The following is an 18,224-nucleotide window of genomic DNA, read 5'->3' as shown; positions in this document are numbered from 1 at the left end:
CATGATCATCTGCAATCAAAATGTCACCCGCACAATTTGATAAAAAAAATATCGCAGGTCTGCCGTGCGGCACACAGAGTGACTCATCTCTGCCGGGACTCGAACCCGGAGCCTCTGGATTAGAAGTCCAGCGCGCTATTCCATTGCGCCACAGAGACTGCGCCAGGATTACCCCTCTCTGCCAAGGTTTACATACTTCACATCCTCTCATACCGCCGCTCTCTGCATCCCCGCAGCATCAGGACCACTCTGAGCCGACATATTGGCAGTGCCTTGTTTTGACCACGAGAGGCCGCTGTTGTACAGCGATGAGGGGAGGAGTGCGTCAAGCTAGCCTGTGTGTAAGCGGAAATCCAGACTTAGTGCGTTAAAAAATAAAAGCCGCGAAGCCTGCAGATAATAATTTAACGTGTATTCGTAACTGGAGCTTTAATTTTGAAACTGCACCATCGAGACGCTAAGCGTTATTATTGTATCTTAGCGCAAGCTATTAGAATAGCCCCACAGAGCGAAAATGGTTTTTGTGGGAGCAAAATAACCAAACGTTTTATTTTTTAGGCTGAGTGTCGGTAAGTTGACGGATTTAGAAACGAAAACGATTAAAGGCTTTTCTTAAGCGTCACATAAATTAAGCGTCTGTTTTAGCGGGCGGCCTTTAATACGCTTAAATGAAACGGCTTTCTAATGTCGGCTGTTGCGTGTAGTATTTCATATCTGTGTAATGTCAATTTTACAGGCCACCGTCACCGTCGTTTTTATGTTTATGAGTGGAAATGGTGCGCAGACTCACTAAAGAGACTGACATCCTGCTGGCATTACACCAGGGTTGCATCAGAATCCAGTTGTGCACGTCCCCAGAAACCACAGAGTGCACATCTCGATTCATTCCATGTCACTCCGGGTTTCGTCCCGTCGTACAGCTGTGGAGACACTTGTCTTGCTGACAGTAGGGTTGGTTGCTACACTTTTTGTTCTGCATGAATTGCTGATCAAGCAGTGGTAATTATTGTGAATTAAGAGAAGTAAAATTAAGGAATTGACACAAAACGACTTCCACACTCCATAAAAATATCAATGATAACATTTATATTTATTATTTTTTAATGAAAGCAGTTGTCTGTATCTTTTAAAAGACAAAAACAGTCTGTGCAAGATTTCCCACAAGGTAACCTGCACAGTAGTGAGCAAGGCAGCGTAAACACGAGAACCACAGTGAATGACATCAATATCAAACCGACTCTAAACCTTTTTAAGTCTCCACGTGTGCTCGATCATCCAGGTAAGCAAATTTTCAGGGATCTCCATTTTAAGGTTGCTAGTCTTGATCTAGATTCTCTCCCTGAATTGCCAGGGGTAATCACAACACGTAATCAGTTCTGGCACACAATACATCAACATCATACTTCCTTTGGTGTATGGCTCAACACAAACCATTGTTCCAACAAAGAAACAAAAAAGAAAGAAAGAAACAAAAACATTTCTCTCAACGTTTTAACCTTTAGCTGGCTAGTGAAAAACTGATTTAAATCAAAGCTTTTTAACAAGTGACCATTTTATAAAAGACTAATATTGTCTCATCTTTTAATACAATAACATCAAAACCAAGAAAACTTACTCTGACCCATGAAAACTACAAACTGTATGATATCAATAGAATTCCACAGTGGCCTCTAAAGTGGCAACACCCAGCAATGTGACAACCAGCCCCGGTTTCCCCACATCTACCCTGCAAAGGAACTTCCACCCAAATCTAATGTAACTGGCATCCTTAAAATGGATACAAGACTCAGAGTCCACAAGCACAGACACGTCCCTCAGCTTGAAATTTGAGTGCTGATATTTGGACTTTGGATTAATCGCATGCATGCAGGCTTAGAGACCGAAAGATTAACAGAAGCTAGCCACGTCACAGAAAACGTAAGGAAGACCATTTATAGAAAAGAATCTTTGGTTTCTCCAATGTCACACATTTTTCTATTTAAAGCAGATTACACAACTTCCTTCTTATACTGAAGAGAAACATGTTCTTCTGAAGTTGTGTGATGCCATTACTACTAAGGGGATCTGAAACTTCAGAGAGGGAAATAAACCGTTTACGTCCAGCAGCAGACACATGGCGCTCTTTGAACCCGCTATACCTCGGTTTTGATTTCTGTTAGATCAGCGACCCTAATCAGTGAAACTTGATCTGCCTTTACTCGCTTTGCTTCTGAATCTTTGCTGGTATTGCCTAAGTTTTGACACTGTCTCGACACCCTTGAAAAAATAATTTGCAGAAGTGGATCTGAGAAACCGTTTGCTACGAAATTCAAAATTGTGAAATTCCGATCACAAAATATTATGTGCTGGTAATACTCGTACAGACGAATGAGGTGCATGTTGGTTACAGTATAATGACAAAATGACAGAAGGGGAAAATAACTATATAAAGAACACAATAGTATATTAAGGAAATTTGTTGCTGTTGTTCAAAAATATTTGGAAATCCATTTAAAAATGTAGTTATTCGGAGAAAAAGTGGACACTAAGGCACAGTTAGACATTTTTCGAGATTATTGAACAGGAAAAAAAACATGTTTTACTCATGCTCACTGATTTGTGTGCAGTTACATCTGCACATGACATACATTTCAAACATACTCAGAGTTCCTCGAACTTCTCTGATTAGCTGTTCTGGAACTGAAATTGCAATCTCAGAGGTAATAAACTCAGAGTTTATTTTTAAAGTCGAAGTTTTGTTGAACCTCCCTCCTGGAACAGGGCCCAGGAAGAGTGCAGCAAGCTGCCAGGAAGCATACTTTAAAGAATAAAAGACAGACAGCATCAAATGGCTTGTTTGGTCCAATCTTGTGAAACAGTCGAGGACAGAAACATAAACAGTTAGTTCTCTATATCTATTATCCGTCTATATTTCACACAATATTAAGTTTGCATTATTTATTATACAGTCTTCTTAAAATTAACACGATGATAAACATATGGAGAAAATACTTACTCACTTTTTTTGCTGAGACTTAGAGCAAAAAAAAGTAAGTATAAATATGTCTGTGAAGGTTCTCAGTCATCCAGGTCATCGTAGTCAAAGGAGCTTGCAAAGAAAAGCGTCTGGACTTCTTTAAGTTGCTTGAAGACGTTTCACCTCTCATCCGAGAAGCTTCTTCAGTTCTAAGGTCAAATGGTGGAGAGTCCCAGATATAAACCTAGTGGGAGTTTCCCCCCACAGAGGGACAAAAGGACCCCCTGATGATCCTCTAATCGCCTGAGCCAAGGTGTGAAACTGGGTGTGGGTCCCAATCAGCCAGTTTCGGGTGTGTTCATTGTGAAACCTGGCCCCACCTTATCATGCGAATTCCTGAGATCAGATGGCCCAGGATGTGAGTGGGCGTTAAGGCGTCTGGGAAGGGATCTGGGATCTGGGTCTGGGAAGGGGTCGTAAACCACCGAAAGATGGTTTACGACACCAACTCTCTGCCATCTATAATCCAGTTTTGAGATCCCTTCCCAGACGCCTTAACGCCCACTCACATCCTGGGCCATCTGATCTCAGGAATTCGCATGATAAGGTGGGGCCAGGTTTCACAATGAACACACCCGAAACTGGCTGATTGGGACCCACACCCAGTTTCACACTTTGGCTCAGGCGATTAGAGGATCATCACGGGGTCCTTTTGTCCCTCTGTGGGGGGAAACTCCCACTAGGTTTATATCTGGGACTCCCCACCATTTGACCTTAGAACTGAAGAAGCTTCTCGGATGAGAGGTGAAACGTCTTCAAGTAACTTAAAGAAGTCCAGACGCTTTTCTTTGCAAGCTCCTTTGGCTAAGTATAAATACAGAAATCAAATTTCTTAGAGGAGAAATTAGATTTCTGTATTTTCCACATGAAGTCTAAGCTCAGTTAGCTTATCTGGAAGTCCCACACATGAACCCAAACAAACACGAGAAAGACTCAATACTTCATGAGAAATGTGTAAAAACCACAAAAAAGAAAAAAAGAAGAAAAACAATCTTACTTGTGGGACATTAAAAAAAAAACAGATCAGAGGAAGTAAAATAAAGTCGATTATAAACTTATTTTCAGCATTGAACACTATAATAATTTCATCAAAACATTTAAACACTATCACACAAAGACTTCTGTGTTTTTACACTGCGTTTAAGTGTCCAGGAGGAGAAGCCAAACTATACGTTCGACCGTGAGCACCACTGAGGTGACGAATCAGCCGTGTGACTGGCTACGGGGCAAACGTGGAAGCATTAGTTAAAAAGAAACTTAAGAAGGTGGTTTATATCTCTACTTGAGAAAAAAGTAAAAAGGTAAACAAGCACAGGGTGTTCCTTTCATCAAGGCTGATATCCTCTGTTAAAGGCCTGCTGGAGAAACATGGTGCTGTTAAAAGCTAAATCATCAGCCTCTGCTTCTGATAAAAAGTTCACCATTTCCTTCCTCCAAGAGCATGAGGTATTTCCCAGACTACTGTCCACTAACAGACCAAACAATGAGGCTGATAATTCATAAGGACATGTGGGTATAACCTTTCAGCCTTCTGGCCGTCTAAAACAAAAGACGGCAAATCTGTTCCCTGTTTTTTTGTTTTTTACTCTTAGTAAAGTAGGCAACTAAGTGATACATTCATTACATCGTATACTCTCAGAAAGCTGGGCATGTCTTTGTTTCTTATGTACAGCATACCAGGCTGCAAGAAATCCAAGGCAGTTAATACAGTTAATGGCAGCTGGACAGGGACAGTGCTCACAGGTCAACAGCAGACTGGCTCAGTAAGTCTTCCATATATATGAAGTAAAAACATTTAAGCTGTGACAGTGACACCATTGGGGCGGTGTGAAAAAGTATTTGCCCACTTAATGATTGTCACACTTACATATTTCAGGCCATCCAACAATTTTTTAGTTACATTTTAGTTACTTTTTTTACATAGGAAACAGTAGTTTTGGATAGATTTGTTTCCTTAATGAATGAAATCATTATTTAAAACCTGCATTTTATATTCACTTGTGTTACCTAATGCTAATATTTCCTTGATAAAACATTTAAGTGTGGCAATCGGGAAGGGGGCAAATGCTTTTTCGCAGCCCTGTAAGCGGTGCAAAGGTAGTAAGTCTGTTGGGATACATGCGTGGATGACGCTGTTCTGATTTGACTCAACATTCAGGCTCAGCTCACGACCAACCGCCTACTGTCTGCTGCCGATGGGGTTGCAGTTGTTGTTGTTTCATCTGTATCAGCAGCAGACGGGTCCAAAGAGCCTCACAGTGTCTGACACATGGCGGTGCAATGCAAAGCTGTGACCCTGCACTAAAATGGACGTTTGTGTTAGGCTCGATTATGTAACCGACATGATTTCCAAAAAAGGAACCACTTCGGTGTGCAAACAAAGCATGTTGATAAGGGATCAAAATGCCATGGGAGCATTGCTGTGAATACAGAATCAACTTAATGCGTTGGTATATGTTGTGTGTCACTCCATAGGGATGATAAAGACATGCAGTGTTGTATTTCCCTGTGAGATTCATGGCATCAGATTTTAGCAGCACTAAATACAAAGTGCTGAAGCAGCAGCAGCTGCTTCTAGTTGCTCTTCTTCTTTGGGAGCACGAGGGGACGTCGGGCACTTATCACCAGTCTGGCTTGTTGATTTTGGGCTCTACCACAAGAGCAATTTTACAGTTGTCTTCTTCCACCGCCATGGCCTGAAAGTTGCACAGGGCCGTCTGAAAAGAGGAAGAAGAAGAAGTAGAAAAGAAAATGTGATAGTGTTTAAGAGAAAGCCAACTGTAGCCTGGCATTCAAAGAAAAACAACAACAACAACAACAACAAATGCAGTTCTAAGAATTTGCAGTACCTCGGTGATTATGAGAAGCATGCACTTACAAAGAAAAAGAAAAGGAGAAACGAGCACACAAGTACACCTAAGAGCAAAAAACTCACCTTATTGTTGTTGTCGCAGATATCACTGAGGAGATCCCGAGGCTCTGGTACTTTGGGAAAGATAGTATCCTTGTTTCTACACAGAGACAGTTAGATATCAGAGGTTAGCGCAGCCCCAAAAAAACAGAACAAAATAAAACCAAAACAAAGCCAACGAACAACAGGATCCATTCAGTAAGAAGAAGAGACTTTTTACTTACTTCTGGTAACACATCACAGTCAGGACTGTCAGGGTGGCAACCACCAATGGGACTGTAATCGCAAGAAACACTAATGGACTGAAGCCCGAGTCTGCTTCTGCATGCAAACACATATAAGCATTCATTTCAGCAACAATGAAACTGTTTCATGTTTCAGCCTTTGATGTTACTTTCCCCTTTCAGCTTTTTTTAATAGAGAAAATAACATGTCGGCTTCATTCATCCATTTACACCCAGGGATAAAACTATCTTCTGATTAGCAGATGACCTGCACTAGAGCCACCCCAGAGAAGAATGTATGGCCTTTATAATTTAAAAACAAATAATAAGTCAGTGCATTCTGTTTTTTATTAACACAAGATTAGAAAAAAGACACAAAACAGAAAATGACTTTACCAAAATACTGTTGGTCGGTCCACGGTGTTTCTCCTTTTTCTCCATACTTTGCTTTGATAGCCATGCTGTAGCTACAGTGAGGGACCCGGTCCAGCTCGTGTGATGTTTTTTCTTTTAGTATTATTGGACTCTGTGAAAAGTGTTTGAGGGAAACGATCGATTTGAGCCTTGAATCAGTTGATTAAAACTTCATCCTGAGAGAAACATCGGTGAGTTTGCAAAATTCAGCACGTAACCATAAAGGACAAATTTAAATATTTAATTTGGACTCGTCTACTTGGGACCCTGTCGATTTCTGCCAAATATAATAACAACCGCCACTATAACTGATGAGGGTTTGTTTTTTTTTAAATAAAAAGCTGCTTTAGCTGCTTGGAGAAAAGTCTGTAATTTTCTCCTTATTTTCTCTTCTTATTTTCTCTGGATATGATGGCTACCATTATTCCCAAACCAAGAGCTATCATGCTAGCATGGCTTAAGGTTGTATTTAAGCTAAGTCCTGTTCCAGAGGGAGCCCTGGAAGCTGATCCTTAGCCACTTCCTCCTCCCCCTCTGGGATTCCAAGACTTTCCCAGTTAAAAAAAAAAAAAAAAAGGTTATATAATCTGTCCACTGAAATATGAGTTAGCCTCTAACAGATGTCTTTTAACACAAAGGACCCCATGTCTTATATGAGCTCCCACACAATGTTTTGAACTCCTTACCGTGTCCTCCAACTTCACTCTAATGCTGGAACTCATTCTCTAAGTCAGGGGTGTCAAACTCAAATACACAGTGGGCAAAAATTCAAAACTGGAACAAAGTCGCGGGCTAACGTTAGTATTTTTTGAAATATATTTATTCCTCCAGATATAAGAATGAATCTTTTCTTATGTGCTCAAACACGTTTTGCTGAAAAACTGAATATGGAACAAGCAAAGCTTAATACTAAACAATATATATATTAGCTGTATAATACCAGTAGGCCAGCTCTAATAGTAATTTGGTATGGCTTCACGGGCCAAATGTAATTAGGCTGTGGGCCAAATTTGGCCCGCGGGCCAGAGTTTGACACCTATGCTCTAAGTGCTTTCAGTTATTCGTTTTTTAACACAATCGTAACACACATTACTTTAAACTAATGGACGTGACAGACAAAGTAAGATAGTATTGTTGTTATTCTTACTTTTAGTTGACCACACTTAGTGTAATTTATTATATATTCCCACTCGTCCTGTGCAATCACTTCAGGAGGGTACCAAGTAATATTAAATTGATTCCCACTTTTCTCGACTTTCCAGTTAAGGGGCGGTGGTCTCACTGCACAGAGAATAACAGACAGATGTTGCAGTTAGTACAAGCTAGCCAGAGGTGCCTTAAATGCAAATCATAATGCAAAACAGTGTGTATTTTGCCTTTCGAAAAGTTGGTAGTTCTAGATTGTGTCATAAAATACACAGTGCTAGATACACACAGATGCATGCCACCCCCCCCCCCCCCCCCCACACACACACACACACACACCATGATAACAGCTAAAATATTTCCAAGAAAGGAGAGAAAGAACAAATTATACCCCAGAAACTGAATGAGGAAGCACAAAATATTTCAACACAAGTTTCCTCTCGCATTACTTTTAAATTCTGAATTAGCACTGACCACTACACAGCTTACCAAAGCGAATGAGGCGTTTAAGGAAGGTGTTCCTGACAGTTTTGTTGTTCAGTGTTGTGTTAAACAAGACGCTTATAATATGTTGTGTGCTCACTGGCAGATAACAGCCAGTCCTCAGATCATCAGTGTAAGTATACGATGGGCATTCTTCTATTCCACTGACGATTTCATCCCACTCATCCTCAGACCTTGGAAACATAAAGAAAAAGGTGATTTACTTTTCTACCAACACACGGTATATTCCAAAAGGAAAGGACAAAACAATGAACTAATAATAAGACACTGGCATGCTTTTGCCTCTCGGTGCTGGTGAATAGAATAAGCAGGGGAAATGTGTTTCTTGCTAATGTGCAACAACAGCATCACATAGACTGTGGGACTCAGCCACCGAATAAAATAATAAAATTTGAAGTATTTCTTTAATCTCGTGACATTTTGTTGGATATTTTAAATGCAAAATGTAATAACTGTGTTTAACAAAGAAGCCACCCGGTGGGAAACAGCCAGTTATCAATACCATGTACAATATTTGTACCTACAGTACAAGTTTGGACACAATTGTGACGCATGAATGTGTTGAAACCTAGAGTGTCAACGCATTCATTAGAACTACAGCCTTTTGCTACGTGGACTAGCGATGCTGCAGTTTTATGCAATGTTTTGTAAAGTTTTGTGATGCAAAAAACAAAAACATTTTAATTTAAGATACTAATTTAACATCTATGAAACTGTATAATTAAACAGTTTCTTTTACTTCCTTATTTGTGCTCTCACTGGGAAACAAAGAAGACAAAAGTTCATAGGAAAATGGGTCTTTGTTGCAGCCTAACAAAACAGGAGTGACTTCTGGATTCAGTCTCGTCTTGGTAACAATATTGTGCAAATACCATGATGTTCACATAATAATGTCATTGTCACCTTCGTTATCTGAGACACTTTAAAAAGTTTATGTTGACAATGAACTTCTCGACGATGTCGACGGGTGAGGCAATAGAGGCGCTATTGTGAAAGTTAGCCTTTGTGCTTTGGATACAAGAGTGCAGTCATAACACATTTGAAGCAACAACTTAAACACACAATTCTCACATCTTTGAGTAATTTCAACAGCATCCTGACAAAATCAGTGGACAGTGAGGAATAACACTCTCCAAGTGAATGCCAATATGTACATACAACCTTCCCAGAGGTCATCTCAATCAACGAGTCAGAGGGGTATACTGCAAGTAAAAGTTTGAACCTAAAACCCCTGCTGGAGATCAAAGTTATCACTGTTAAGCAGAGCTTTCTGCTTCAGCTTCTGAGCGTGCTCATATAAAAAGCAGCATTTCACAGGTCATAAGACTCTTCTTCCACAAAAAATGATCCCCGTGAGCGCCCCCTACCCATTCCCTTATAATGATATGAGGATATAATGATTATAATTCCTTATAATGCTAGTGTAACGGGGGAAAATTCACATTTAGATTTAGGTCTGTAGAACTTTACTGTTGGATTTAGTTTGACCTTTTCCTTCTTAGATGAAGGATGTGTGTGTGTCAATATGACCTGGTGAAAACTTCTTAGATATGCTTAACGATGTTTCACTAAGTTAACCTCTAATTGTTAGGGAAACTCACAAGAAGACCAGTGCCAGGTGCTGCCTGGAAAATAGATAGTGGGAAAGTCTTCCCTGGCCAGCAACAGCCCGGGTGGGACAAAAGACTGTTGTAACTGAAAAGATACAAAGAGTGTGTGTGATGTTATCAAAGGGACGCTGGGAAATCCCAAGGTTAGCGCTCTCGTGACTGTAGAACTGTGATGTTTGATGTGTGTTAGCTTTCCTGCATCCAGCAATTACATTAGCTTGACCACAGCTGACTGTGTTGCAGACTTTAATAACAGAAATTTCACCCACACTAGGCACAGTTTGCTCTTCACTCAGTGGTTTTAGTATTCACGCCTAACAACCTGCACATATAAAACACCATTATATATATATAGTAGAGAATTTATAATACACTTGAAATGATGTAAATAAAAGACTCAGTGAAAATGTGGTGCTTATAGCCGATTTACAAAGAAATGCTCTGCTCCTGAACTTGTTACGTGTTCGCTACAAGTTAGCGTAGTGATTTAGCCAGTTAAAAACAGAGCCACTTTCGTAATACAGAAACCTCTCACTTTACGCTCGACAGCTCGCGAGACATTTATCTAAGTTAGTTGACTCCACAGGGTGTGGTAGGTTATTTACAGCAGAAACACCTCATTTAAGTGTTAGGGTCATGGATAACAGTGGAGCTCTGTGGCCCAGACGGATTAAACATATACCTCTCCAATATTATCTTTGATGCACTGGCTACCGGGCAGTGTGGATGAAAATTTAAAATACCTTCTTCTAATGCAGGTGCCCTTTAAATAATCACCAAGCTGCACATTAAATGTACCATTTTACCCCAAAAGAGCACTTCTGTGTCAAAGCACAGACCTGCCTCCAGGTTCCTCCCCTGGGACAGCCCTAGGTAAGAGCAGGGGTGAATAATTCTGGTTTTGTTCAGCCAATGCAAAAACTGAGTTAATGTGTAACTGAGTCCTGCTGCTCATTCTAATAAGAAATGTTCTTATGCTCTCTCATGACACATCTCCCCTCCCCTTTGGTGAGGCTCATACATTTAATATAAAGTCATGTTGCTGTTGATGTGACAAAGAGAGTGAGAGTGGGAAGCTGCCACTTCCTTTATATGTGTGTTAAATTATTATTTATGATAATTCTGTGTGCCCTTTAAAACAAAAGAGGGCAATAGGACTACACTGAACGAGCAGCAGAGTTTCTCTTTGTACAATTCAGCAGGTCTTGGGTTTCCTATGTAAACTGGTGACATATCTTATGCTCTGGATTGGCAATATAAAAGTTAAATAAATAAAAATGCGTTTGGATACATGATCCCCACTTGTGTCCAAGATCACTTCATTTTTATGGATTGTCATGCAGAAAACCGCTGTGTTGCTTTAGTTCATTTCAGTATTTGCTTTTGGGTTTCTTTGTTTTATCTTTTTTTCTTTTTCTTTTTACTTGCAACGTATTTGTTTCAAGTTTGTGAAGACGTTTACTTAATTTGCTTAGGTTTTGCCTATTTAAATACATGACCTTAAACGGCAGTCCATTGGGATATCAGGGCGTGTTACAGTTGGCTTGAGTTAACACTTAACCCTCTTCATTTAATGTTACATTGCCAAATATGGTTTGGTTTTGTATGCATAAATCCCCACACCCCCAACAAACAGCCTGCAGCTGGCAAAAAAGACAGAGCCATTAAACACAAGAATTTAGCCCTGATTGAACTCTGGCTCATTACTTCCACTTCAGCTCAGAGTGACCACTGACTATCAGGAAGTGTTGCAAAATTACAAAACTACCTGTACTGCGTAATGCTGAATTTCTATTTCTTTAAACTGCATAATAAAAAAGCACATACTTGTAGAAGAAACGGAGATCTGCGGCGATACCGGTTGGTGACCATGAGCAGTTTGTTTGCTTTGGGGAGTGGACGTAGCACTGAAAATCTGTCACCAGCTCTGAGAGCGACAGAGACACAGACACAGATTAATAATCAAACACATAGACAGCAATTTGCTTCATATGTGGCTCAAAAGCATTTTTTTACAACAAAGCAGAGTCAGTGGTGAGAATTACCTGGATTAGTTTCACTGACGACCACTGGCTCGCTTGATGACTTATTCCAAAAACTTCTGATAGACACATTTAAGACGTTTCCATTCATTAACCCCTTCAAAACTAAGGAAGTGCCCTGCTATTAAGAGAAAAAGCGAAGAAAAAAACTAATTTGAGTAAACAGTCTAAACCAATCCCAGATCTTTTGTTTGAAGAACTGGCTAACCAACCAGACATAGTTGTGGTGTACATGCAGAACAAAAGGGCTGTGGTAATAGATGTAGCAATACCGAGAGAGAAACATCAGGAAGAAGGAACACAAGAAGCCCGAGAAACACCAAAGGCTGAGAGAAGATGTGGAGGGTGAAGACAACAGTGGTCCGGTTACCACGCGAGATCTAGAAAGCCCAGGACTCAGTGCCACACATACACACAGCTATAGCTGTCATGGCTTAAAACATGTGAGGTCCACAAGAGTGCAGCTGGAGAAACGGTACGCTGCAACACAACACAGTCTTCCCCTCAAAACTTAAAATAGCGGTTGTCTATACAAAATCTAGAAATTACTCAAACCTACTTTTCATATCTGAAAATGTTTTTCAGCAGTATGCAAATAATGAGCCTCTACTTCCAGGAGGTGGTTGAGATTACTTGCAGTCTCTTAGCAGCGGTCTTTCCGGGAATTATTGGTTATTAACTGATGAAAGACTTTTAAATTATGGGGTAAACGTTGTGTAATCACAATGAATATACGAGGTTTTAAAGTAAGCATATACACATATAAGCGTACTTACAGTGGATTCATATTTTTGTCCGTTTGTATTTGTAGACACTTTATACTGGTAATCGACAGAATTCTCTGGTGGTACCCAGGTCACGTTATGATCAAAGTCGTTAATCCTCCGCAGGGACACATTTCGTGGTGGTAAGATTTCGCCTTAGTGAAGAAGGAGAAAGAACAGAAAATGAGTCAACATCTGCAGGATCAGCGAATAAAGACGATTTATGTGGCTCGCCAAGCAAGCTGTTGCGCTGAGCCAGTCACTCAGGAGGGAAAAAAATCTTTCCCTCAAGGCACAGCTGTTACGCACACTTCTGAACAGTCTATTTACCAGATCTGATCCTGCTTTCGGATTTCTACGTGGATAATTTAAAAAAAGTCAGATTCCTCCTGTTTCTGTCACGTAAACAGAATCCGGATTGGAATACTAACATGGGGGTGCGCTGAGAGGATTTACACGCGCGATTTACACGAAACACATTCTCCCACAAAGTTTTCTCTTTTTCCAGAGTCCGTTTTACTGTTCCGCTACACAGTGGCGAATGCCAGACGTGACGTCACTAGTGGGAATCACCGCAAATGACCCGAGCGAGAAAACTGGGAAAAGGTGTCAAAGAAGCAGGCAATAACAAAAACCCAGGTAAATGTGTTGTAAGCGTGGACGTGTAGATCGTCTTACCGTGACTGGACTCGATCGTCAGAGACAGGCAGCACAGAACTAACAAACTTGGGAACATCCTGCTGATCCCGTGTGTTCAGCTCTCCCCCTGAAAACTTTCTATCTCCTGAGTTTCTGTTGTGAGGAGAGCGGGGGAAGCGCTCTTGAAACGGGGTCCCCTGCTTCTCAGACTCTGTGTGGTCACAGCTGTTCAGAAGGCAAAAGCAGAGAGACGTCTGCCATGTCTCTGATCTACTTTCGCTTCCAGCTTCTTGGGAGGAAGGCACAGAAAAATAGTGGGAGGCTGGAAGTGGGTGGTACGCTTCCTCCTTCTGATGTAGACACGCTGACGCACGCACTGACATGTTGTGCTTTCTTCCTTTTTTTAGGAGTCATATTTTTCAGTACACATATTCTATTTTTTATGTAAAACAAATAACCTATGATAAACCTTCGCACAACTACTAAGACACATTTGTAAGTTTCAGAACTCTAACCAAACAAAATCTAACAAAAAGGGGCGTAAAGACAAAAAACAAACAAACATTGGCTGCTGCTGGTCCCCCAACAGCCGGTACAATGTGCTGTGTGGAGTGAGAAGTGTTAAGACCTGCAGGTAGTCTGTAAGTATGTGAAAACGTTTAAAGGCTTGGACAAAGATTCACGTTTTATTGTCATGTACAGATAAAAAGTATAGCCACATTTATCCATAATGAAATTCTTTGGCTTGTGCTCCTCAGCTTTACATGAGCATATAGAGAGTGTGCAGAAAAGGAGAGAAAAAAAGTATTAAATATTAGAGAGTTGAGACGAGTTGGTATTTACGCGTTTGTGCAAGAGTATTTACAGGTTGTGCAAAGTTGTGCAACGAGCATTTAAGTGGCATTTGTTGAAGTGATGGTGTGCAGAGTCCTGTAATTGTAGTGAGTGTGTAGTGGTGTGTATGGAATATCAGCAGTTCAAAGGTCTGATGGCTTGTGAGTAAAAACTGTCTCTGTGTCTGGTAGTGCGGGTCTGGATGCTCCTGAGCCGCCTGCCGGACGGCAGGAGTGTGAAAAGTCTGTGGCTGGGATCCGCTGCATCTTCCTTATGCAGCATGGCTGGCAGTTCACCTCTCACCAGCCTCTGCAGAGCTTTGCGGTCCAGAGCATTACAGCTGCTGTACCAAGTGCTGATGAAACCAGTCAGAATACTTTAAATGGTGCATCGATAGAAGTTTGTAAGCATCCTGGGGTTCATTCTGAATCTTCTGAAGAAGAGCCGCTGTCTTGCTGCTTTTATGATCACGCCAACATGGTGTGACCAGCTCAGATCCTCGCCGATGTTGATGCCCAGGAATCTGAAGCAGCTGACTCTCTCCACCTCTGCTCCTTCGACGTGGATGAGGGTGTGGCCTCCTCTCTGCAGTCCCCTGTAATCCACGATGAGCTCCTTGGTTTTGCTGACGTTAAGCAGCAGGTTGTTGTCGCCGCACCATGATGTCAGGACATCTGCCAGCTGGTGGGCACATGCTTTGAAAACTCGACCTGGAATGTTGTCTGGTCCAGGAGCTTTCAGAGTGTTTACTTTCCTGAAGTATTTACACGCGACTGCCTGAGATATCTGAAGAGGGCAGCACAAAGGTCACAATACACCAACACAGTGTAACCATGTGCTTACATCAGGCTCTGCATCTCTGCACCAGTTGTAGACTAACATGGTCTTCTTGCAGCCAAGCAGGCGTAGACAGCTAACAACACTAGGTTTGCACAAGTCATTCACAAGCATCACTCCAACAGGATTAAAACTTTATTTTTTAAAAACAATATTTTACTGTAAAGTTGATGTTCAGTCATTTAAGAAGACAACATGATCAGATTTCTTGTTATGCTATTCTATCCAAGTTTATCAGGGACATTTTACCTTTTTAATGCTGCAATGTCTGAAATGTTGTGTCATTGCGTTTTTAGCTTGTGATGCCTTGTAGGACCTGGTGTCCTGAGTGTGATCACGTATTTATGAGCAAAAGGCACACGGGAACAACAGCTGTTGTTGCTTTCTACACATGCTATTGTTTTTGTAACCTTGAGATGTTTCAGCGTGTCGCAACATTAAGAGACATTTTTTTGTTTTGCAAAGCTACCATCTGTGACCATTACACCGTGGTGCATGCAAATAATATTTTAATGATGTCTTGTGAAACTTGTACCTTCATATTTCATGTTTTTTACATGTTAGCGGTGCATGCCGTGGCTGTAGACCCAATTTAATTGTTTATACATTAGTTAAAAAAATAGAAAAATAACACCTCTCATGTCATTCTTGGCTGGTGTAGTCAAAGAAACGGGGCAGTGAGAGAGTCACACATGGCCGTTTTATATTTAATTTTGACTGCAGGTGGGAAGCAAGGTCACGTCATGTATGAGCATATTTACAGTAGTTTCCTCGCTGCCTGCCTCACTAGTTTTCGTAGATATCTGCAGTTTCTGAGTAAATGCCGCTGTGGAGCCAAATTCCCAAAAAAATGTTGAGACTCTGTTTAACAGTACAGATGTAAATGGGAACCTCGGGAATCTTTTCTTCGGAGGAACTCTGCCTCTTTGAAAATCCAGCTGAAAACAGCTGGTGGAATAAATGCGCTGCATCCAGTAACACTTGCTTTTCTAGTCTTTTGTTCCTATTTATTTATTTTTTGCTTTTTTGGGATGCGTTGCTGCCAACAAATTCAAACTGAGTTCATATTTTTCTTTTCATGAAATAGTAAAGCGTCTCAGTTCACTCATCTGATGTTTTCTTTGTGCTATTGTGAATAAAACATGTTTGAGATTTCCGCTTTTCTGCCCATCAGTCTTATTCCTTTGTCCTCTCAAAAACTGAAAGCACAAACACGCACGTCGGTGATAGCAAACAGGTTAAATGTTTGACACCCACATAAAAGTATTTACTTATATGTCCATTAACTTCATGCTACGTGTGGTTGGTTTATGTTGACCAATGAAATACGTTGCTGAGAGAGAGGAGGGTGAGGAGAGCAATTGAGGATGTGCAAATGAGGAAGGTTAAAAGACTTCTTCAATAATCTGAGGGGTAGGGTCAAGATTTGGAACAAATACCATGAAAGCGTGGATCCATCTTGGTTTGTATGGGTATTTCAGGGTTCTGGTGGTGGTGTTATGGTTTGGGGATCATTTTGGGGACTTTGGGCTTTTTTTTTAAAGCCAAATGTTGATTAAGCTGCCACAGCCTCCTTGAGAATTGTTGCAGGCCATGTCCATCCCTTCAAGACCACAGTATTCCCATCTTCTTCCAGCAGGATAACACGCCATGTCACAAAGCCCAACTGGTCTAAAACATCGTAAACTTAAACTTGAACATAACGATGAGTCAAATGACCATCACGGTCAGCAGATCACTGTCTAATAGAGCATCTTTGGGATGTGGCTAAACAGGAAAGTCACATCATGGATGTGCGGCCAACAAATTTGCTGCAGATTTGATGTTGTTGTGTCAATATGGACCAGAATCTCTGATGAATGTTTCCAGCATCTTGTATCTATGCAATGAAGAACTGATGCAGTTCTGATGGCAAAAAGAGGTTCAACCCACTATTAGCTATGTGTAAGTAATGAAGTAACTGATGTCCGACCCTGTTCTCCAGGCAGAGAAAGAGCATGGACAGCCACTCATACCTTCAAGCAAAGACTTATAAAAATGGACTGTCGTCTGTGGCACAATACATGGTTTAGTGGGGTAAAAAAGTTCTTTGTCATTGTCACCTCAGTGTTTTGAAATCAGCTGAGCAGGGCTGGATCTGACAGATAAACAGACACTGTGTGCTCATACAGTATTCACATGCCCAGCCTAAAACCTTTATACACTTGTTTTTGCAGCAACTCCCCCTGCTGGCCAGTAGAACAAAGTGCAGGTTTACAACTCCATTGCAATGGCCTCACTTTTTAAAGATTTCACGCAAATGCGTCAGTTTATTTAAAGCCTATTTTTGTTTGCTATGACTTCACAGCAGCCAAAAAGGGAAAAATAGGTTGATCATTAAAAAAATGATAAAAAAAACCCAAACTCAGTGTCTGAAGCCTCATATAAGCTTTAGAAAGAGCGTTATTGTTCTGCCCTTCTTCACTTACATCATGAGATCCTGTTTCAGTGCTCATACAGGAACCTGACTATTGTTTTAAGAATGAGCTGAAAAACTGAGCTTCTGTACTTATCCTCGGGGAGTATCTCCCCCTGCAACCTCCAGTTTAATCTACAATGGGTAGGTTTTTTTTGTTTCCGTCTTTCAGGAACAAAAACATGTTAATGATTCAGGTTAATACCTGCTCACTGAAAATACACACATCCAGATGCTGAGACAAGCTGCTCATTTCTGTTTGAGCAACTATTACAAGAAAGGCTGAGCGGGTTCCACATTATCACATCCAAAACACAGATCAACACACATGTTTCCCTCCCCCAAACAAATCCATGTTTTTAATCTCTCTCAAAAAGTCTCTAAAGCTCAAAAGTTGTGTTGGAAGCCCCCATTTCCCCTGGAGCTACTTTGGACTTCACCTTCCTTCCTTCCTTTTCAAGGAAGAGCATTTCCCTCTCAAGGTGATATTTCCATTTGGTTGTGTTAAATGCCAAGTCAAAATAGCGCTGCACGGAGTTGACAGTGTGACGTCGAAGTTTGTAATTATTTTATTATATGTTCAGATGTTTACAGTTCTTGGAGTACTTACATCACTTCTCTCTTTACAAAGTTTGAAAGTTTTGTACAAAGACAGAAAACTCTTAATGCCACACATCAAAGATCTTTTATACAGCTTAACTTTAGTAAGAAAATGCCATCCAAAACATGTCTGCCAGCAGAGTTCATGCAAGTGAATATTTAGACGGACAAGGTGAAAGTTCTTTTCACATGCACCAACAATGGTAAAACAGAGAAGTATACGTAGGC

The 18,224-nt window shown here is 40.8% G+C and overlaps 1 protein-coding gene and 1 non-coding gene across 3 annotated transcripts; both read right to left on the bottom strand.

Moving 5' to 3' along the window:
- Positions 1-84: 84 nt before the first annotated feature.
- Positions 85-158, bottom strand: trnar-ucu (transfer RNA arginine (anticodon UCU)). Its single transcript has one exon. It is a non-coding gene; the product is annotated as a tRNA-Arg (tRNA).
- A 3,619-nt stretch (positions 159-3,777) lies between these two features.
- On the bottom strand, positions 3,778-13,583 carry il13ra1 (interleukin 13 receptor, alpha 1). Of its 2 annotated transcripts, none has more exons than XM_085349735.1 (10): positions 13,310-13,583; positions 12,644-12,786; positions 11,871-11,988; positions 11,653-11,752; positions 8,201-8,388; positions 7,713-7,846; positions 6,548-6,677; positions 6,152-6,248; positions 5,952-6,027; positions 3,778-5,733 (listed from the first exon to the last, which is right to left on the bottom strand). In XM_085349735.1, exons 1-10 carry the CDS (start codon positions 13,365-13,367, stop codon positions 5,638-5,640), a joined length of 1,140 nt encoding a protein of 379 aa, XP_085205861.1. In that variant the 5' UTR covers positions 13,368-13,583; the 3' UTR covers positions 3,778-5,637. The 2 variants fall into 2 exon arrangements, with proteins under 2 accessions (XP_085205861.1, XP_085205862.1); XM_085349736.1 differs by having other exon boundaries at positions 11,871-11,985.
- Positions 13,584-18,224: the final 4,641 nt, after the last annotated feature.

Source organism: Diplotaxodon limnothrissa, linkage group LG3, assembly GCF_057381915.1.
Source record: "Diplotaxodon limnothrissa isolate DT_005_m linkage group LG3, D_limnothrissa_male_GT1.1, whole genome shotgun sequence".
Lineage (NCBI taxonomy): Eukaryota > Metazoa > Chordata > Actinopteri > Cichliformes > Cichlidae > Diplotaxodon > Diplotaxodon limnothrissa.
The sequence above is the reverse complement of the archived record's forward strand: the minus strand, read 5'-3'. Positions and strand labels throughout refer to the sequence as shown.